Source organism: Lissotriton helveticus, chromosome 7 (assembly GCF_964261635.1).
Source record: "Lissotriton helveticus chromosome 7, aLisHel1.1, whole genome shotgun sequence".
Lineage (NCBI taxonomy): Eukaryota > Metazoa > Chordata > Amphibia > Caudata > Salamandridae > Lissotriton > Lissotriton helveticus.
This window is the reverse complement of record NC_136068.1, coordinates 55,375,709-55,399,456: the sequence shown is the minus strand read 5'-3', so window position 1 is coordinate 55,399,456 and position 23,748 is coordinate 55,375,709. Positions and strand designations below refer to the sequence as shown.

The 23,748-nt window shown below is 46.1% G+C and overlaps 1 protein-coding gene across 1 annotated transcript in view; it reads right to left on the bottom strand.

Moving 5' to 3' along the window:
• The window catches only part of LOC144768023 (alpha-2-macroglobulin-like protein 1), a 304,226-nt gene extending 280,720 nt beyond the window's left edge, over window positions 1-23,506 (bottom strand). The window contains exons 1-2 of the mRNA XM_078651421.1: window positions 23,396-23,506; window positions 4,403-4,586 (exon numbers count right to left, since the gene is read on the bottom strand). Coding sequence (XP_078507547.1) covers window positions 4,403-4,586; window positions 23,396-23,469 — 258 coding nt within the window. The 5' untranslated portion in view covers window positions 23,470-23,506. The remainder of the gene's footprint in view (window positions 1-4,402; window positions 4,587-23,395) is intronic.
• Window positions 23,507-23,748: the final 242 nt, after the last annotated feature.

Below are 23,748 nucleotides of genomic sequence, written 5' to 3'. Positions count from 1 at the left end.
CATCTATTCATTTAAATGGTTTACCTTGTGTCAAAGTTGTGTAACAATCCAGGCCAGGCTGCACCATTCAAATGCAAACTGAACCCTGTTTTGCAATTATAATGCTCTATTAACATGTTGTAGCTTGTGAAAGTTAGACCCATCTGAATAAAGCTCAGTTCAAAAATGTTACCAATGCCCACAGATAAATGCTATGGTCCAATTGAAACTGCAGTTAGCCATCAAGTTACAGAGTATCTAAAACCAAAGTCTCTCTAATTCAGGGAAGGACATAGGTAAGAAAGTCATTCTCCCATCATGCAGCTAGTAAATGAAAATAAAAAAAATGCTCAAAGTTGATTTAGTTACACATGCCGAAAGGCTGTTTTTAATAGGGTTAACATATTTCTGCCCTTTCAAAAAAACTGTTCGAGTGACGGTTGTGACCTGACTGTGGTTGAGCCCCCTTGACTTAGCAGTTAATGTGCTTCTTTCACACCTGCAGCCCTCTCAGGAGAGATTCTCTAGTACCAATGATGATAGGTTTCCATAGGCAAAGACACTGGGCCCGATTCACAGAAGTAACTTAAGACAACATCCTAAACTTACTACTTTTGGTATTCACAGAAGGCATTTAGTAGTAGTAAAGTTAGGATTTTGACTTAAGTTTGACTTAAGACAAACGTAAGACAAACTTAAGACAGACTTAAGACAGACTTAAGACAGAATTAAGACACACTTAAGACAGACTTAAGTTAGGATTTTTTCTTACGTCTGTCTTAAGTCTGTCTTAAGTTTGTCTTAAGTCAAACTTAAGACAAAATCCTAACTTTACTACTACTAAGTGCCTTCTGTGAATACCAAAGGTAGTAAATTTAGGATTTTGTCTTAAGTTAGTTCTGTGAATTGGCCCCAGTCTTCCCTATTTCTTCCCTTATTTTTGACAACTGCTTGTCAAAGGAAGGTTGACAATGACCAACACTCTAAAGAAAGGTCTTTCTGCCTGTCACCCTCCAAGGCAAATTCCTGATACTTGTATTTCTTTTAAGGAGCAGATTTGTCATAGACTTGAGGGATCCAGACTACATTGGTAGAAAGAGCAGATATTCATGGAAGAAATGTAATTCTGCTTGGATCTGAGAGGATCTGAAGGCACTTGTCACTCAGAGGAGTTAGTAGGGGGAGAAAAGGATACCTAGACCTCCCAGAGTTTAGCCATTTTAGAAACAGGAGATCAAAAGCATTGTGGGATACTGTTGACATAAGTAAGTCACGAAAAGCAGGGATTAAATGATAGCCTGAGGAAGAATGAAAGAAAATGCACAAGATGATATGTTCCACTAAGGGAGTTCTGGACCTGAAACGTTTCTCTGAAGGTCGAGAAATGTGGCCTTTTACTGACCAATATGGCCAAAGAAGTTCCACAGTGTCTCTGGGAGAAAACCAGCCTTCAGTAAATGTCTTTTTTGAGGCAAGAAGTGTGGAAAATTTAAGAAATAGAGAAAGCTGCAATGGCTTCCAGAAAACCATCAAGACTAGTGGTAACTGGACTTTTATTTTTGTTCCTGACTGGAAAGGGAAAAAGCATATCCCACTTCTGTTCGCAGCCTTTTGCCAAATGGGCACAGAAAATCACCATATCCAACATTGCCCGCAGATAGATTTTGACAAATAAGGGTGATGTTAAAACTCTGGCCTGGGCAAACTGCTAGCCCTTGCCCATTCTTTCTCCATCGTAGGTTGCTTTCAAGGATGTCTAGGAGCCCATCAACTACATCCTGTTTGATAATTTGGGGGTTTTGAGGTATGATTGTTCTCTATGAATGCATTTAAATGTACAAATCAACAAAAGAAGAGAGGTTATGTGAGCTTCATAAGCCACAGAGAAGGAGCAAAGCCACTAGGGTATCACACACCCGCTATGGGTTGTTAAGAAGGCCCTCACACACCGACCTGGTTGGTGTCATGCTTCATCATCGGGCCCCACCAAAGAGGCCGAGTGCCTCTTCGGTGTGCTACGACGCCAGGAGACTGCGGAGCTGGTTGTGTTCCGGTTCTGAGGATATGCTAGGTGGCAGACGTGGGCTGAGAGCGTTGAGGGCGATGTGCCAGGTACGCTCCAACCCCCCTCCCGAGACCCATGGTGCAAATAGCGCCATCCTATAAAGTGCAGATACTCTCCTGACTTTGGAGAATTTTTGGAATGAGCTAATCGCTCTTCCACTTTTTTATGCACTTAATCACACTTTTCTTGATTTTTCACTTTCACGTCCCCAGGTTAGGGTGGACGATTAGAGAGTCCATACCGCCGGGGTTTAACTAGTCCTGACGAATGCCTAGGTAAATCTAAACCACTGTAAAGGCAGAAACATGTTGACTGACTAATTTAAAGAACTCTGAATTAACCAAACCATTACCTTGGCAAAACTATTCAGACACATAGTTCTTTTTTCACCTTTGTTCATGCCTTAGGGATCACACATTAAAATAATTTTTTGATACCCTTTTGGCACTTTTAATATATACCTCACTGCACGCCCTTCACACACAACCAGCTCCGCAGTCTCCTGGCGTCGTAGCACACCGAAGAGGCACTCGGCCTCTTTGGTGGGGCCCGATGATGAAGCATGACACCAACCAGGTCGGTGTGTGAGGGCCTTCTTAACCACCCATAGCGGGTGTGTGATACCCTAGTGGCTTTGCTCCTTCTCTGTGGCTTATTAAGCTCACATAACCTCTCTTCTTTTGTTGATTTGTACTGAACCGGGGACTAAGAGAGAGTTCCTTTAATCTCCCTGCCTCTCCTATTGTTGGTTTGCATTTAAATGTATTCATTTCTTTTTATCTCACATTTAATGTAGTTGTCATCACTTACAACGCAACTTTTACCACGCAGTGCCTTTACATCGCAACTTTTACAACGCAAACCATTACAACGCATTGTGCTGGGGGGCGCTCTAGGATAGGGAATAGGTTAATTTACTATCCAATAACCTTCCCTAGTGTCCACGGGGACTGGAGTTGGAATAGTAAATTAAACTATTCACTATCCAGCGCCCAAAAGCACTATGCGTTATAATGGTATGCATTGTAAAAAACGCGTTGTAAAAGCATGCGATGTAAAAGCATACATTGTAATGTCCTACATCCGTTTTTGTTTCTTTTTACTTATTAGATGTTACACTTTTTAACTAAACTGGTTTGGGAGCTTTAAATTCTTTAGTTCTTGCCTGTAATTGTTTTTAGTGTTTCTGTTCATGTAAACCTCGTAATATGCTCTGAGGAAGAAGTTTCTGGGCCTCATTTATGAGGCTGTGCGTCACTTTTACGCCGACGGTGCGTCACTTTTTGTGACGCACCAGTGGTGTAAAAAATGCGCCTTGTTGCGCCATATTTACAAAGCGACACATCTAGGTAGATGCGTCACTTTGTAAACCCCTGTGCCACATTATATCTGCGCCAGGAATAATGTATGTAAGGGAGGCGTATTGATGCAAGAAAGGGTCATGGAAGTGACGCAGTGAAATCTATGAGATTTCACTGCGCCACTTCTAGGACTCAAATGTGTCAAAATCTTACGCCTGCCTCGCAGCAGGCGTAAGACTGATGCAGGCCCTTTCACATGGGGTTTGCCCCATGTGAAAGGACACATTGCTGGAGTTGCGTCACTTTTGCTACACAACTCCAGCAATGCGTCACTTTTGCGCTTACAGATACGTCAGAAATACTGACGTATCTGTAACTCCTTGCGACGCGATGCGTCATACTGTAAATATGACGCATCATTGGTGTCGCAAGGAGGGCGCAATGAAAAGTGATACATCGCTGTTTTCACGCAGCGATGCGTCACTTTTCATAAATGAGGCCCTCTGTTTTTGCCAACCCACCAAGGCTAAGTTTGGCATTCCCCAAAGTCACCTGTTTTACATCTAGAATGAGATTGGTGAGACTCAGTGGGAGGTCAGCCACAACTCACATCATGGACTGGCCGTAGCGGGCACCGGGCAATCCCATGGTGCTCCGCAAGGGTGGGGGCCGGTTTTGGGGCCCTGGGGGCGTTTTTGTTACAAAATCGGTCCTGTACCAAAATCGGCCGAAAACCGGCCCCGGCAAAGAGCTCGCCGGCACCTCCAACCCCCCCCCCAAGTGGGGAGGGGGGCCGGCCGAGCACTTTGCCAGGGCCGGTTGTGGTTCCCAGTCCGGCCCTGATCATGAATGAGGCCTTTCTGTCCCGCAGCTTAACAACGGGTGCCCTACTGTGCTGTTTTAGGGCATTCATGGAGTGTGTTAGTTCAGTTTCAAGCTACTCCCTACGACAATATACTCTGGTGCGCCTTTATCCTAAGTGGCTTTTAACACACTATCACAGAACCTGTATGAGTGCGTTGTTCCACTGATATCCCTTTTCCTCATACATACAGACCTGGAAGTGCTGGCATTCCTGCAGGTCTGGTCCCTTGGTGTGAAGGTCCATGAGTTTGGTGTCCCTGCTTTCAGACCGGAGAGTGACGCTGAGCTGGACTTCTTCAGTGACACCGCGAAGCAGCACGCATACGGTGGCCTGGAATGGGTGGTGAATTTCAGCCGGAGTGAGCAGCATGTAGAACCTGGGGAGGGAAGAGTGTTTGGATCAGTCAAAATGACTAGGATGCTTTAATAGAAATTCATAGGATACATTCTTCTAAAAAGATTTTTAGTATAAAGAAGGAGGGAAATTATATTAGTATTGAGACAGCATTTTTAGACATTAGTAATTGGGTTCCCATGAGCTGGCGGGAAATGGAAACAGCAGAAACTAGAAGTGCTTATTTTGAAAGGGTGGCTGAAAAATGCATGTGAACATGGGTACTAAGAAAGGAAGTCTAAAGCTTGTAAGGCCAGTCTGCAATGAATGGGAACAAACTACTGAACTGGTTTACACCAAAACACAAAAAGCACTCTTTCTGGACCAAGATCTAGCTTTGTGCCAATTCGGTGTAAATCCGTTCAGCGGTTTGGGCGTCAGCTGTGTCTAAAGATCCTATGGAAAAATGAATGGGGAAAATGCATTTTGGGCACTGGCGTAACGAAAGGTGAGGGGGCCTCCCTGCACAGTACTTAGGGGGGCCCCCTCCAGGCTCAATCAGGAGCTCTCTGGCCAGACTGCAGGGCCGATGGGGCCCCTTGGAGCTAGGGGCCCCCCCGCACCGCGTGGGCTGCGGGGGCCTGTGTTACGCCCCTGATTTTGGGACTCCCTTTTGTCTAGGCCCCCACTTCATGAATCACCCTGAAACGTTCCAGGGGCAAAGCAAATGATAGGACATTTTTAGAAAGCTTCATGGAGAGTCCTCAAATGGTGTTAAAGTTATTATCAATACAATAAATGATATATATGAATACCTACTATGTGTGGCAAAGGCATGAGTGTTGTAAGGCCACCTACGTGGGAAAGGTTTGCATGGTAAAACCTGTGTGGTAAAGACTGCGGGGCATATTACCAACAATGTGGCGACGAGAGGTGTTAGCCGCCTTGACTTAACGCCTCTCTTCGCCACTTCGGAAACGCTAGGCTGCACCCTATTACCAAGGATATGGTGCAGCCTAGCGTTTCCCCCTGCGATGGCGATAAGTTTCACAACTTAACGCCAGGGCAGGCAGGGCAGGTTTGTTTATGTACAGGAAGGAGTTCCTTCCTGCACATAAACAAAGCTTAAATGCCATTTTGTAACTTACATGTGTGCTGCTTCATGCAGCACACATGTAAGTTACAAATTGGCATTTTTAAAAAGAGGTTTGTTTATGTACAGGAAGGGACACCTTCCTGTACATAAACAAACCTGCCCTGCCTGCGCTGGCGTTAAGTTGTGAATATACCGGAGATCCCCCTTCGGGGGTTGACTTCCAGCGCTATACAAGAATATAAATAAATAAATAAATACAACACAGAAATTAAAAGTTTGAAACTAATAAAAGAAAGTAGTGAAAAATGATCCATTGCAAGAATAAATTAAAACATCATGGACTGAAAACAGAAAGGAAGCAGAGATTGTCCCACCAACACTGACACCGAAGAGACTCATTAGGTCTCGTCCTTTACCATTCCGAAGGAATGGGAAATGGCGAGAATTCAAGTGCTCGAACTGATTGTCAAACCACCGCTTTTTTTCGTGGCGTTTTCTTCGAGTGCACGTACAGGCACGCGCTTTTGGCCCATACACTTTCATGGCCATCTGTTCCTGTTCCTCAATGTCCCTCCCACCCTTCGTTTGATCTTGCCGCGAGTTCAGTTTAATGGCCCTCCCCCAGCACAGAGCGCGCATCGCGGCCGCACAGCACATCAAAGGGCTTCTCCCAGCGTGTGCTGTGCGGCTTCTCCTCCCCTAATTATGTGGCCGGCCCTACTTGTGTTTCCTGGCCGCTTCCCGGCCGCTCTTGTATTTAATTAGCAGCAGCAGCATTTCTCCTGCGCCAGGCCACATCAAAGGCTCTGTGCCACTTTCACCCACACAGCAACACTTACAGACACGCAACGCCACTCACACCCACGCAAGCCCACTATCATCCACGCAACACCACACTCACCCACGCAACGCCACTCACCCAAGCAACACCACTCACACACGCAACCCCACTCATCCACGCAACCCCACTCATCCACGCAACACCACTCATCTAAGCAACCCCACTCATCCACGCAACGCCACTCATCCACGCTACCCCACTCATCCACGCAATGCCACTCACACATGCAACGCCACTCACCCACGCAACACCACTCACCCACGCAACCCCACTCATCCACGCAACGCCACTCATCCACGCAACGCCACTCATCCACGCAACGCCACTCACACATGCAATGCCACTCACCAACGCAACACCACTCACCCACGCAACACCACTCACCCACGCAACACCACTCACACACGCAACGCCACTCACCCACGCAACGCCACTCACTCACGCAACGCCACTCACCCACGCAACGCCACTCACCCACGCAACGCCACTCACCCACGCAACGCCACTCAGACACGCAACGCCACTCACACACGCAATGCCACTCACACACGCAACGCCACTCACACACGCAACGCCACTCACACGCGCAATGCCACTCACACGCGCAACACCACTCACACGCGCAACGCCACTCACACGCGCAACGCCACTCACACGTGCAACGCCACTCACCCACGCAACCCCACTCATCCACGCAACGCCACTCATCCACGCAACGCCACTCATCCACGCAACGCCACTCACGCATGCAACGCCACTCACCCACGCAACACCACTCACCCACGCAACACCACTCACCCACGCAACGCCACTCACACACGCAACGCCACTCACCCACGCAACGCCACTCACTCACGCAACGCCACTCACCCACGCAACGCCACTCACACACGCAACGCCACTCACACACGCAACGCCACTCACACACGCAACACCACTCACACACGCAACGCCACTCACACACGCAACGCCACTCACACACGCAACGCCACTCACACGCGCAACGCCACTCACACACGCAACGCCCCTCACACGCGCAACGCCACTCACACACGCAACGCCACTCACACGCGCAACGCCACTCACACGCGCAACGCCACTCACACACGCAACGCCACTCACACACGCAACGCCACTCACACACGCAACGCCACTCACACACGCAACGCCACTCACGCACGCAACGCCACTCACACACGCCACGCCACTCACACACGCAACGCCTCTCACACACCCAACGCCACTCACACGCGCAACACCACTCACACGCGCAACACCACTCACACGCGCAACGCCACTCACACGCGCAACGCCACTCACACACGCAACGCCACTCACACGCGCAACGCCACTCACACACGCAACGCCACTCACACACGCAACGCCACTCACGCATGCAACGCCACTCACACACGCAACGCCACTCACACACGCAAAGCCACTCACACACGCAACGCCACTCACACGCGCAACGCCACTCACACGCGCAACGCCACTCACACGCGCAACGCCACTCACACGCGCAACGCCACTCACACGCGCAACACCACTCACACGCGCAATGCCACTCACACGCGCAACGCCACTCACACATGCAACGCCACTCACACACGCAACGCCACTCACACACGCAACGCCACTCACACACGCAACGCCACTCACACGTGCAACGCGACTCACACGCGCAACGCCACTCACACGCGCAACGCCACTCACACGTGCAACGCCACTGACACGCGCAACGCCACTGACACGCAACGCCACTCACACGTGCAACTCCACTCACACGCGCAACTCCACTCACACGCGCAACGCCACTCACACACGCAACGCCACTCACACGCGCAACGCCACTCACACGCGCAACGCCACTCACACGCGCAACGGCCCTCACACGCGCAACGCCACTCACACGCGCAACGCCACTCACACACGCAACGCCGCAACGCCACTCACACACGCAACGCCACTCACACGCACAACGCCACTCACACGCGCAACGCCACTGACACGCGCAACACCACTCACACACGCAACGCCACTCACACGCGCAATGCCACTCACGCGCGCAACGCCACTCACACGCGCAACGCCACTCACACGCGCAACGCCACTCACACGCGCAACGCCACTCACACGCGCAACGCCACACACACACGCAACGCCACTCACACACGCAACGCCACTCACACACGCAACGCCACTCGCACACGCAACGCCACTGACACACGCAACACCACTCACACACGCAACGCCACTCACACACGCAACGCCACTCACACACGCAACGCCACTCAGACACGCAACGCCACTCACACAGGCAACGCCACTCACACAGGCAACGCCACTCACACACGCAACGCCACTCACACATGCAACGCCACTCACACACGCAACGCCACTCACACACGCAACGCCACTCACACATTGTGGGTGCAGATTGTGGGTGCAGATTGTGGGTGCAGATTGTGGGTGCAGATTGTGGGTGCAGATTCAGAGAAAACTCAGCAGCACCACCACCATTGCAATGCAATAGGTCTCGTTTTAACGCAAATTTAAGCTATAGGCCTTGTAAATGGCAAAGCCTTTTATTTATGTTCCAAAAACCAGAACGCAAAAATAAAGGGCATAATCATTTACAATGCTAATAGTTCAGACTCGCGTTATTGCGAGACCTATTGCATTTTCAATGCTTGTTTTTAGATGGTTGTGCCCATCTGCATAAGCAAAATGTTGCCACTTACGCTGACAATGCCGGATGTTGAATGTTCTGATAGGTGAAGCAAAATGTAAATGAAACTTCAACAGATCAGTAGATTAAAAGAAAAAGTATTGAATAAAATGTAGATTGATTATGCTTCTAGCAGATGGTTTCTAGGGTGCAAGAGTCTATATGTGCGTGTCTTTGACAAATATTAAGGAAGGATGAACTTTAAGCAGAGGAAATTGTGACACCTTTAATTTACCAACCAACTATCTCAATTTCTTTCTTGGATGTACATTTGGGATTCTTAGTTTATTGCAGACTTGTGATTTTTTCATTTGAATTTCCACATCTTATTTTGTCAGCCTTGGTCGTTGTCGTGTTTTTATAAAAAATTTTTACTTTTTTGGGTCAAATCTTACAAGTGTAATAAAAATCATGTATCTCTTGTTGTCTAACTAGTCTAAATTTCATCTTTAAAAATGTAAATTGCTTTATCACTTTTGGCAGAGTGACACATGAGAAAAAAATATGTTTAACATAAATATCCCATTTTTGACTTGAAACGAAAATTCTTGTGAATTAGCCTAGCATGGACTTTCCCAGCAATGCGCTGGCATTTATTTATGACTGTGCCATTCAGTACAAAAGTAACCTTTTGAGAGAGACAGACACCATTGTTAGATGTGTACTTGTATTAAGTATCATTTTCTTATCTTTCCATTCCCCTACAATACAGTATAACACAATACAAAGTACTTTTTGGACAAGTGCAATCATTCAGGTATTGCCAAAGTACACAGTGTGAGCAAAAGCTCATGTACATAATCCAGATATGATCTTTTGCGGCCGATATAGCTTTACATGTTGGTTGTTGTTGCTCACATATGTCTTGCATTTATCTGCCTCCCCTCCTGTCCACTTCCCGCCCTTTTCATATATCCAGCCCAAACTGTAAACAAAGTTTTAAGCTGGTTTCCGAGAAGATCCTATCTGCATGTACATGTTCAGGAAGTCCACTCAACAGGCACACCTTCTTAGCACACAAGTCAGTAAAAACTTTTAAACCCTTCATAAAAAGGTATTTTCATTTAGCGCTTAAGCCCCTAGGGTATGAAAGTGCTGTAAAAACACAAACAAGTGTCATTCAACTTGAGACAAACATATGTATTGTTTTTGGATTGTACTTCTTATTAGTGAACCCCAGAATATCATGGTACAAGAATATCAAAGACAGAATATCGAAGGACAAAATATAGAAAGGTAGGTGGTAAATAACCTTTACAACGCAACTTTTACCACGCAGTGCCTTTACAACGCAACTTTTACAACACAAACCATTACAACGCATTGCGCTGGGGGCGCTCTAGGGTAGGGAATAGGTTTAATGTACTATCCAACACCTTCCCTACTATCCACGGGGACTGGAGTTGGAATAGTAAATTAAACAATTCACTACCCAGCGCCTAAAAGCACTATGCGTTGTAATGGTTTGCGTTGTAAAAACCGCGTTGTAAAAGCATGCGATGTAAAAGCATGCGTTGTTATATCATACATCCAAGGTAAGTACATGCAGTAAAGAATACATTTACTTTTCTTAACTCAACATCTCCCTACCTTGAAGCTATATACAATGTGCAGGTACATAATGTGGAGTTTAGTGTAGACAATCTAGACCTACATGCCTTTTTCCTTTATAGATATATTGTATCTTCAATATTGTGTCATGTTGATTTTCTGGGGTCGATATTCAGTGTGCCTTATTTACAAGAAAATGACACAGCGCGGCACCGCAAGCCATTTAGATGCGCTGTGGTACATCCTTTTCAAACCACAGGGATGTGTCGTATTAACAACAATATGACGCATTCCTGTGTTTTCCCATGTCCTGGGGCACAGTTGGCTGCCATGCGCCAGTGCAGCACCCTTATGTCATTTTGCAATGGTGCCTGCGCTGCAGGGATGATTGGTTTTGTGCAGGAAGGGACACCTTCCTGCACAAAAACAACCAGTGATGGCATTGTCTTCTTTCTATGCATGCTGCAGGTGGCAGTACGTATAGACAGAGGAAAAACAAAGAGAAATAAGGATATTTCTCCTCGTTGCGCTTCCCTAACGCTACCCCTTGGGAGGCATTAGAATCTGAGTTATTCTCAGGTTTAGGATTTCTCTTAAATCTGGTAATGCTTCAGATTCCATGGGTGTTGCATGGGAACACCCACTGCAACACCCATGGAAGGCCCCTTTCACGCAGCGTTCTGCATGAAAGAGTAACGTATTTACAATGCCATGAAAAACTATGCAAAGTGGGCTTGTAAATATGCTTCGGCACATTGTGCCACCAAAGCTTTAAAAAATGGATTCTCCGGCGGTGCAAAATCTACGTTAGGGCCTCGGGTCGTAAATGATGCCCCTTGTTTTTAGTGTAAAATACATTTACGATACATGAACTATAATTCCATTATTGCAACACAGTAGAAACAAACATGTTGTACTTGTCATTTTTCCACTTAACGCCTTAACAGCGGCCGCGATTTTGCGGAAGTGCGGCACTTCCACAAAACGGGCGGGGCCGCGTCGGCCATTGGCCGACGGCAGCACTGGGGAGGTAGTGCTGCCGTCGGCCAATGGCCGACGGCAGCACGGAACGGGTTAAAATAAATTGCACAGTTTACGTACATTACAAGAGCCCAGCAAATGGACTGAAGCAGTTATCATCTAGCAAGTCCTTTATGCTTTAAAAAGCTGCAGAATCTCATGGCATGTTGAACTGTTTTCAAATTCCCTAAACTACTAGAACAATCCATTTCATTAGGGCCTTGAACCCAGGGACCTCTGGCAGTTTTTAGGTCTGGTTGAACAGCACAGCTCTAATGTCTTATGCGATCAATATAAATAGAGTTTTCAAAAGTAGGACTGACAGAGGGGCTTGATCTCCACCCACAAGTTGCATTTCTGGAGCACAGCTTCTGATTGGGAAGAGGTTGTGTGCTTCCACTGAAAAAGAGTGCTGGTATTTGACTTTTTGCTTTTAGGAAAGCTTCTGCTCAATTGAACAGGGTTGTGCCATCTATGGTAACAAGCCAAAGATCAAGACTATGGTCTGATCAGCTCATTAAGAAAAGTTATAATAAAGGGAACATGACTGAATGAAATATATTAAAATCATATGTTAAAGTCAATAGCCATTTAAAGCTAGATTGTTGTTACTCTGTATCAAAGGCAGCAGAGAAATATTGTATAAAATGGAATCTCAAACATTACTCTCATAGACAAGGGTTTTGGTTTTGGTTAATCCCTCTAACAATCAAGTGGGATAGAATAGTTCCACTGTGATAATCCTTGTTGAACTCTCTTTCACAGGTAATATTTTGCTTAGCCAGCTGTAATTTTATATACATTTGTAATTTCAAGACCGTACGTGTGATGGTTGCCTTTGTGGGAAAACCTATGCTCAGAACAATACATCATTGTTGATTATGGTGACCAGCCAATGATAAAGGTTATAGGCCTCATTGGTTCACTGGGGAAAGTTATATCCTGTGCCATAGGTTTGAGCTGTTTATTATGAAATGTTATGACAAAGACGGTAGGCCTGGCATAATTAGTGTGAAAACTATGATCAAACCCAATAGGCCTTCAAAAGTGGATTGGTAAAACACTGTGCTCCATGCTGTGAACAGGTGTTTCGTTACATTAAACAGATTATGATAGTAGGAATGGGGTTGGTTTTGGTCACCCCTTCTGACAAACCCTGGACGTAGAAGATTTTCACAGTGATAATCCTTGTAACTCCATTTTTAGAGGTGTTGTATATTGTTTTGCCAACTGTTATTTTGCACATATTTGTAACTTTATAACTGTATGCATTAAGGTTACCACTTTAGTGATGCTTCTGTAGGCCTGCATTGATTATGGTGTCACACAACTGGTAAAAGCTATATGCCTTATTGGTTCATTTGGAAGTGTATGTCAGATTGCATGGATTTTATCAGTTTATTCTGAAAAGTTATGACAAAGACAGTAGGGGCATGGCACTCAAATTACTTAAATCATTCCTAGAAGATAGGGAGCAATTGGTGGAGCTTGATGGGTTTAGGTCCACCTCTTTCTCCTTTCCCTGTAGGAATGCCGCTGGGCTCATCTTTAAGTCCAGCGCTTTTCAACCTTTATGTCACCCGCCCTTGACACTTTAATAAAGTCATTTGGCTTTAAAGTGGTGTCATATGCTGATGACACGCAGATCGTGGTTCATTGGTGGGCAATCCTGAGGACACCGCCCTTAGATTCCATGATTGAAGTTGGAAAATGGATGTACAGAAATTGTTCCAGGCTGAACTCAGGAAAGACGGAGGTCCATTTGTATGGACGTGACACTTCATCTTGGACACCTAGTTGGTGGCTGCGAGGATTGGAAGATCTTCCTAACCCAGTCTCTAAGGTAAAAAATGTAGGAGTTTACTTCAACAATAAATTGTCCTTTTAAGGCCAAATAAATGCCATCACCTCCTGCTTTATTATGATTAAACTCCAGGAAAGTTCTATTTTTTATGCCTTTAGATCTTCAGATAATGTCAGCACTTATTTTATCAAAGATTGACTAGTGTAGCACACAATTTTTTAATATTCAATCAAGATTTTTAAATAAATTGCGGATCCTCCAATATGCCCCAACACGTCTTTACTTGTCATCCTAAATATCAATCGTATCTCATGCGCGGCCAATACTGCATTGGCTGCTGATTAGTAGGCAAATTGAATGTAAGTCCCTCTGAGTTGCTTTTAAAGCACTACATGGGCATGGCCCTGATTATTATAAACACAAATTTCAGAGGTATGTTCCTGAAAGGCAGCTACAATCTTCTTTATCTTTTAATCTTGTAATTCCAAGGGCTAAAACAGTATTGTGCTGGGTAGAATTTTCATGGCAGGCACAGCCAGGCTGTGGAAATCACTGCCGCCGGTACTTAAGAAAGAAACTGATCTCTCTTTTCGTAAACATTTTAAAACCTGTTTTTTTTTAAAAACAATAAAATAAGGTCCTTTAACCGGGTGTTGCCACTTTCTGTAACTGTCAGAATCCCCGGGACGCGGTGGGACACCGAGGGTTGCAACTGTCGGTTCAAACGCCGATCGCCGCGTTAGGAGCGAACAAGAGACCACAAGATCCAGCATGCCCAGCGCGATCAGCGCGCACACGGAAATGCGTACATAAGTCGCATTAGTCGCCGGGATCAGTGTCGGATATTTTGGATTCTTGCCGGCCGGCCGTTTGTTAGTGTCTTGCTGTCCTGCGGATTCTTACGAAGCAGTCCGCATTGCTGGTGTCAGGGACACGTCGTAGGAAGCGAGCGGCTGCTCGTTCAACTATAGCACTTTGGAGTCCGGGTGGAGCGTTTGTTTCTACGCTCCCTGGACGGACTGGAACAGAGACGCCCACCAAAGGAGGTGTTTTCCGCGTCTCTGTTTTGGGGCTTGTTTATCGCATCTGACCCCTCGGTAGAGCGCCCGGCTGGGTGTTCCTGAGTCGAGTGTCAGAAAACAGCGCCTGGACGCTGAAATTCGTCCTTACCCCATCAGTCGTCCTCGAACGGCATTGTTGGCCGTTATTTAGCACAGTGTCCTCTGTTGGATGAATATCGGGACCGGTATTCGTGCAGAGGACGGTTGGTTCCTGGACCTCCTGAGAACAGGGCAAACGACTGATGGGTATCGTATAATTTACATTTCCTTAGCGAGACTGTGCATCGCATTTTCTATTGATTTCTTTTTCCTATGTGTACTTGTGTTCATTAAACAAGAACATAGCAAACATACGTATACCTTGTTGGGTTTCTTATTACTGTCTCGATCCCGAGAAACAGGGAGATTACAGTAACTTTCAGTCTTCCCTTCTTTCTATATGAAATCAGAGCACTCGTGCCTAGACACCCTTGGGTATTAGTGCACGTTACAAATTAAAATTTCATTCCATTTCAGTAGAACTGAATTACTTTTTAGAAAAAAAGTGTGTTACAGCCAATTGACATTTGAGGGTGAAATGTTATTATACTGTGCTAAAGCCTGAAGAGTTTTGTTTTGGTATATGGAATCTCACAGACTATCATAGTAGGCAAGAACTGTGTTGGTGTCGTGTTGGTGACCTACTTAAATAAAACCTTGTTTATTTATTATGAACACAGAAATTAAAGCCAGTAGGCCTGAAAGGATGGATTGTTCTTTCACCATGTAAAAGCTGCACACATGTATTGTGTTACATGTATTCTCAGAAATTACCTTAGTATGCAAGAGTTTTGGTGTGGATTTACCCTATTTGATATTGTCTAGAGGTACAAGATTTGGAATGTGTAAATTTGTGCTAGAGTCTATTTGGAAGTCCTGACAAGCTTAGTTGTCTCCCGGGATTCTGTCATTAAAAAATATACATACATACTTCACATAAACAGCTCCCCAGAAAGTGCTTAAAGGCTAGCGCCAAGAAACCGCACGGTGATCGAGCGCTTTACAAAACTCTTAACTTCAACTTCAACTTCACTTGCTTCTCAATGCACCTGCAGAGCCCTGCATAAGGCCTGGCCAATGCCTCTAAATCAGGAAACCATCATGAAATGGTATTGCCTATAATGTATCACTGTTTTACCATTCCAAGATGGCCGGTATGGTGTTTCTAAATATGGTGACCTTAGTGGAATTTTAAAGCAAACACTCTATCCAATACCATTGCAAAGCAGTCAGCCTCTAATATGTTTAATTCTATTTGATATTGCAAGCATATATTTGCAGTGTTTAGGCGGCAGCATGGTTTGTTTTTTCTACTTTTATTTTTCTAGTTTATGTTGCATATGTTGTTGAGTTTGTTTGTGATTTATTGTGGTTGTGTATGTAGGTGAATGCACGAATAAGACAATATGTGGCTGGATGGAATAGTGGCAGAGTGCATGTATGATGACTTTGTAAGCGCATAAACCCATCAGTGATTGAAGAGGCACTTTCATTTACAAGTCAGATCTATTAGCATTGCCAATGCTGGTTACATTTACTTAATTGAGAATCCTCATTAAATGTACATGCCTCTGGCCATGGTGAACCAACACTGAACAATTTGCAAAAAGTCACTGTTAAATCTAAGATTCCAATAAGCAACTTTGAATATTAGGCCTCAGAATGCTGACTGCTTGAGCAAGATTCAGGCACTGTCAACTGTAACAAAAAGCTCTTGGGAATGGGAGCATTAACCCAATGAGTTTTCCAGCCAACTTACAGAGGCACACCATTCTGGTGCCAATAGTATTCCAACCACAAAATAGAATCCTCCTGAATTTATGGGTGGCTATTCACCCATGTAATCTTTTGTCATCGTTTATTTTTAATTAAAAGTGTCAATATCTCTTTCATAAGTTTCCGGTTGACATCACTTAGTTAATACACTGGTTGCCTAAAGGCAAACAATGCTACCTTACTGACAACAACTTTGTTTACCACTCCGCCTTCAGTATCATTATTCAGTGCCAGTGCAATGGAGACAAAAGGGGTGGTCACTTGGGGAATCCATAAACATTTCAAACACAGTAATATAACTCAGCAGGTTGAGCTCTCGCTGCAGTGATCTGCTTGTATATTTCAGGGCCAAAGTTTTATACACAGCTCTACCTCGAAATCTTCACTCACAACATTCAGCAACTGAAAAGCGACTTCAATCTATTTCAAAACACTGTACCAAGCAATTACATAAATATCAACTAGATAAAAGTAGAATTACTCCTTGTTGTCAATTTACCCTTTCTGCAAGATCAACCCAAATGTTTTACTTGTATGCTGAACCTGATTTTTTGCTCGCTATAGAACTATGTGGACTTTAGCACTGCTATTCAGGGCCCGATTCTGACGGGGTTAGGAAAGCTTCCCAACCGAATGGGTTTGGGAATGGTTTCCAACCGACTCAGATCAGGAGAGTCCGTCTGACCAGGAATGATGCATCCGGATGCTTCCAGATACGATTCGGTCGGACTCCCATTGACTTTAATGGGAGCCTATAGTCCGACTGAATGCATAGGCTCCCATTAAAGAAAGGGGTGGCTGGGGAAAATCGGGCACCCTGTGGCGGGCACCCCCTGGTGCCTGCAACACTGTACATGGCTGGTAAGGGGGTACCCATTGGTACCCCCAGATGCCCGATTGGGAAGGCTCCGGGTGCAGGGGGGCCCGCTACAGGCCCCCAAAGTCTGATTCTGACTGCCAGTTCGAGTAGGACGGCACGTGTCGGAAAGGCTGCCCAAATCCAGCATCATATTTTGGTCGCTAGCAAATGCAGCCCGTAGAGACATACAATTCTACCCCGTACCGCTCGGTCATTCCAAATGGCGTCGGGTTCGGATTGGGATATTCCTAACGCCTATCTCGCATCATACTCGGTTGGTTGGAAACCTCTCCGGGTTGGTTATAAAGACACGTTCCGATCCGATTTGGACAGAGCAAATGCTGTTAGGAGGCCTTCTTAACTGCATCGGAATGAGGCCCTCAATGGTAAAGTCCTTGTGCTCCTCCTTTCAACATAATGAGATTGTTATATCTCTGTCTGACATGTTTAACCTACCTAAAAGTCCCTAATATATGCTAGCAACAAAGTACCCAGGGCCTGTAAGTTAAATGCTACCAGTGGGCTGCCATCCATTACAGTGACAATCAGACATGGTGCTTTGTTGAGCCCAGCAGGCCACCATCCCTGGGAGGGCTGTCATTCCCAATGGGGCCGCAAATTGCAAGAGGCTCATTATTATTAATGAGCCTTGTAATTTGCGACCCCATTGGGAATCGCAAACAGTGTGAAATACACTGTTGTACATTAGAAATTGCGCCTCGCAAATTGCGACTCGCAAAAGAGCCACAATTTGCGATGCACAATTTTCTTGGTCGTACATCTGACCCTAAGTCCTTTCTGTGCCTTCCAATTGTCACCTTGCAGCTGATACCTTCCCTGTGACGAGTTATGAATTCCTCCCAGTAGCAAACAATAGGCTGGCCTGAATGGGAATAGGTAGCCCATCTGAACCTGATAGAATACGCATATTTGATATTAAAGTGGCAAATCCTGCTGAAATGTCACATCCTGCTTGAAAGATCTTCTGGGGCTTTTCATACAACTCTAGGGGCGCACTTCAAAGAGGCCTCCCCGTCACAGGCAAGTGTTCGTTAACACTTGAGCAGGGCTATTTTTGTGTCCTGCCAGCCAGTCAGGCCCAAGTTACAGTGGGACTCTCTTTTACATTTCCGCATCACAGCTTGTTTGAAGTGCGCCCCAAATGTTATATGTAAACCAATTAGATCTGTCAAAGAAGGTAAGCAGAATAACAAAATGCTTTGTGTGTATCGACTGTCTAGTTGCTGAAAGCTTAGCTTTGATTTTAGGAGACATCTGTCTCTGAGTTAGTTTGGGGTACTGAGACTGTCTAAAACTGGATTTTAGTGTTAGATATGTGACGGGACCAGGATTATCTAACTAAACTACCCACGCCCAGACCTCAAAGCCCAAGTTTAGTGGGCCCAAGACTTTGGCCATCTTGAAAATGCCCTGAGTGAGTAGGGTTAGCCTCTCGAACCTTTACCCCATTGATTATGACTTCCTCCGTTGTCATTCTTACCCACTAGCTTGAACGTGGCATCACCAGGCATGTCACATCAGAATACTCCTTGACCGTTGAAAGATCGGAAGAGAACTGAACCTGCCATCTGAGATATTAGAAGGACTGGACCTGCTCTCCCTCTTGAAGCCTGGACCCCAATGGTCATAAGACTGACCTCCTTGAAAAGCTACAGTGATAAAACAAGCTACAAGAGGGTTTTTCCTAAAAGTGTCCAGTTGACCAGTGGCAACTGGGCCTGAACTGAACCCTGCTGTGGCCTTTGCCTGACACCCTGTTAGTATCAGTTGTCTCCCCTAAGGTCCTGGGGTTCTTTAAAAGTGTTCTTCTGTGGTGGATTGGGACTTAAATGACTAAAGTCAGAAGATAAACTCTTTGACCCAGACAAAACTGTTTAGTGTATCCGACCCAAGCTCCATTACGGTCAGCTTTAAATTGCACCTGTGTACTTTTTGTATGTAGCTGGCACAATCTGTGCTCCACACTGTACCAAACTGATGCATTGGGCCTAATGCATCAGTTTGTAGAGGCCTGTGTCACATTATATCTGTGCCAGGTATAATGTATGCAGGGTAGGCGTTCCCACATTAAAAGCAACATAGAACTGATGCAGTGAAATTTACAACTTTTCACTGCATCACTCTATGACTTGACTGCGTCAAAATCCCTATGCCTTCTCAAACCAGGCATAAGGATTGATGCAAATCTTTTAACATGAGACTCGTCTCTGTGTTCTGACACATTGCTGAAGTTGCATCAGGTTTATGACCAACGCCTGCAATGCATCACTTTAGCGCAAAAAGATGCGCCAGAATTTTTGACCCCTCCGTGAATCCTCAATCAATCACTACATTTATAAAGCGCGCTACATACCCGTGAGGGTCTCAAGGCGCTAGGGTGGGGGGGAGGAGTCTTCTGAAGGCCAGCAGGTCCTGAGTCTGTCGTAGGCTGGTGGGGAGGGCGTTCCAGGTCTTGGCGGCACGGTAGGAGAAGGATCTGCCACCGGCGGTGGTTTTCTGGATACGAGGAACTGTGGCGAGGGCGAGGTTGGCTGAGCGGAGGTTTCGGGTGGGGGTGTGGAAGTTGAGACGGTTGTTGAGGTATGCTGGTCCGGTGTTGTGTATGGCTTTGTGTGCGTGGATGAGGAGTTTGAAGGTGATCCTCTTGTTGATGGGAAGCCAGTGCAGGCCTCTCAGGTGGGGTGTGATGTGGCTGCGTCAGGGGATGTCGAGGATCAGTCGTGCCGAGGCGTTCTGGATTCGTTGGAGTCGTCTCAGGAGCTTGGTTGTTGTTCCTGAGTAGAGGGTGTTCCCGTAGTCGAATCTGCTGCTGATGAGTGCCTGGGTGACGGTTTTTCTAGTGTCGGTGGGGATCCATTTGAAGATCCTGCGGAGCATGCGGAGGGTTTTGAAGCAGGACGTGGAGACGGCGTTGACTTGCCTGGTCATGGAGAGGGTGGAGTCGAGGATGCGTGCATGGTCTATGGGTTCCGGGGCTGTGCCTAGCGATGTGGACCACCAAGAGTCGTCCCAGGCTGATGGGGTGGGTCCGAGAATGAGGACCTCCGTCTTGTCTGAATTCAGCTTCAGTCTGCTGTTCTTCATCCAGTCGGCTACGGCACCATGGAGGCACTGTATTGTAAATACAGTGCATCCATGGATTTTTTAGGGCATTTGCGACAGGAGCAAGAAAACTCATGCATTGATGATGATGCGTCAGTTCTTGTAAATATGCGCCTTCCTTCCTTAGGACAATGGATGCACTGCATTGTACATACAGTGTATTGTAAATACAGTGCATCCAAGGATTTTTTAGGGCATTTGCGACAGGAGCAAGAAAACTCATGCATTGATGATGATGCGTCAGTTCTTGTAAATATGCCCTTTCCTTCCTTCCTTCCTTAGGTAAGTATATTGCGTAGCATTTTAGCTATTGCTCCACATCCAATCCAATAGCCTCATTGATGCTTTAAAGTCTGCTACACGCAGGGGTGTAATACAGAAACTGCCCTTCAGAAAATTGTGGATGACTCCCTAAGCCTCTGGTAACTCATGCCTTCTTGTGCTCCTGGACCTTTCAGCTGCCTTTGATACAGTCAACCACAGCGCTCTGATTAGCATCCTGAAGGAATGAAGGACATCAATGGGACCGGCTTAAAGTGGTTTGAACTCTATCCGTATAATCGTTCACATACAGTGGAAACAGGGAGCTCTGTCTAAAGGAAACCAACCTAAGACAAAAGGTCCCACAGGGCTCTATCCTTGCCCCAACCCTGTTTAGTTTATATCTTGAACCTCAGTGAGATTTTGGTAAAGTCTGGAATTCTTTACTATCAATATTCGGATGATACGGGAAACAACCGTTACAATCGCATGCTTTTACCGCGCATGCTTTTACCACGCATGCCATTACAACAAAATGGCTTGCTGTAGTGGGTATAAGGTTTTGAATTTAACTCCAACACCTTCCCAACTGTTGCACAGAGTGGAGTTGGAATAGGAAATTATACTAATCCAAACTCCAGCGAACCCCCAACATCAAGTTGTTGTAAAAACTTGTGTTGTAACGGCATGCGGGGTAAAAGCATGCGTTGTAAGATATCTTCTCCTAAAGATATCTGTCTCCACTCCTCTCCTCTACTCTACTCTCCTCTAACCCTGACAAGTTTAAAAGATGGGTGACTAACCACCACCTAAAACTCAATCGAACTCAAACTAAATGTATACTAATTTCTTCTAATGAATCCAAGCTCCCCATCTAGGAGTGGCTGGAAAGCTTCTCTGTCCAGAACTGCAATCCAGCCATTTGGAGAATGCCAAATCATTCAAATGTATCCTTGACCACTGTCTAGACCTCCAGAAGCAAATCTGAGCAAGGGCTAAAAGTGCACACCATCAACTAAGACTGCTTTGGTCTCACGTGTGGTCTGAAGACTACTTCTTTCCAAAGGAGATCATAGTAACCTACTCGTCTCTGGTCTCTCTACGGCTCATCCAGTTCCTCTAAGAGTAGCGCTGCATTTAGCTGCCCGCTTTTTGGCAGGCCATAGGAAACTCAACCACGTCTCTGCTATTCTTCGCACCTTGCAACGGCTCCCCATCGATGCAAGAGCTCAATTTAAGACACCATGATTCACAAATAAAGTCCTCCACAACTCTACTCCCTCCACTACCTGGTAGCACTATTTAAGGGGAACATCCTTTACAATGCGGTAATGACACCGCACTGCCATTACAACGCGGGTTTCACAACGCAAGTCGTTACCGCGACTTGCACTGGAGGGCGCTCTAGGCTAAGGTATAGTAGATTTACTATTCCAACACCTTCCCTACTGTACATAGGCTGGTGTTGGAATAGTAAATCTTACTATTCCTAAGTCCAGCACCCTACAGCGGAAGTCGTGGTAACGACTTGCGTTGTAAAACCTGCGTTGTGATGGTCTGCGGTGTTTTATACCGCGTCGTACCGTCATACATTCCTATTTAAGGCCTCTGGACCTCAACGAGGATCAAGAAGTGCTGAGACCCTCCGGCTCGAACCGCCCACTTTCAGGAAAGAGCGCCTCGTGAGACGGGCATCCTATGGGAGTGGAACCAAACTTTGGAACTCCCCTCCCTAAGCACAAACTTGTGTCTGTTTACATTTAAAAGGGAACTCAGAATCCTCCAATTTGGAAGGCATCTGAATTAATGTATCATTGCTCACATCTCCCAAGTTCACTTGACCTGTCTTTCCTGTTATGAAATGTGTGTCCTCTCTACTCGCTTCTGATTGGCTATGATAGTTTTTAAATTCGTATCCTGTGACGTCACTGCTGGTATGAACTGTTTGTTCCTTGTCTCCCTTATGCTAATAGATTGTTTATGATGTTTGTCAACCAGAACTTACTTCCTGCTCTCTTGTAAAGCGCTCTGATGCCTTTGGGCCAAGTCCCCGCTACATGAAAATGTAATAAATAAATAAAGCACAGACATTGAGATGGGGGTTAACAGACAGTAATGCCAACAGATACAGACAACCAGAGAGGCATAGAGGAAAGACTGACTGTGGACACAGGGGAGAGGGCTGGGGGAGCGCACAGAGACTGATACACACGGACGCAAGGGGGGGGGGGGGGGCAAAGATACCTGGGTTAAATATATCAAGTCACACAGAGACAGATAAAAGCAGTGCTTGAAATGGAAAAATAGAAGTGCAGAGTACCTGCTTGTTTCTGAGAAGTGCCGGTACTCTCCAATTAAAAGTATTGCACTTCTCTTGAGAAGTGCCGGTACTCTCCCTCTCACAAAAAAAAGTGCTGGTACTCCGTACCGGGCAGTACCGGCCCATTTAAAGCACCGTATAAAAGGATATGCATAGATACAGGGGCAGGGCTGGAAGGTTATAGGCTAAGAGTAACACATAATAAGGTGCCAGTGAGTGAGAGTAAAACACAAATACTGAAATATAGGAGAACAAGGAGGGGGTAGAATCAGAGACAGGTGCAGCGACAGAGGTTATATGGGAGTGACAGAGAGTGGCAGAGAGTGACAGAGGTGATATGGGAGTGACAGAGAGAGGCTCGGCTCCTTACGGTTCCTGTGGCTCCCCCGCCGTCCCCTGGGCCGTGAGGAAGAGGAGGCAGCTGAGCAGGGCGTCCGGCCTCATCGTGTCCGGCAGCAGCAGGGAGTGAGCTCGAGACGGCGGGAAGTCCACAGTCCTGGAGTCACACACAGGTGACACCCTCAGCCGGTCAAGCCAATCCGCTGCACCCTCCACAGGCCCCGCCCATCCATCACACCTCTGCTGGCAGAGGTGCTGGCAGAGTGCTTTCTTCACCTCTTCCTCTTATGCTCATATTAATCCGTCTCTCTCTGTCTCTGTGTCGCCCCTTTACACACCATCTCTCTCTCCTCTCTCGCTGACCCTCTCTTTTGTTTGCATTTC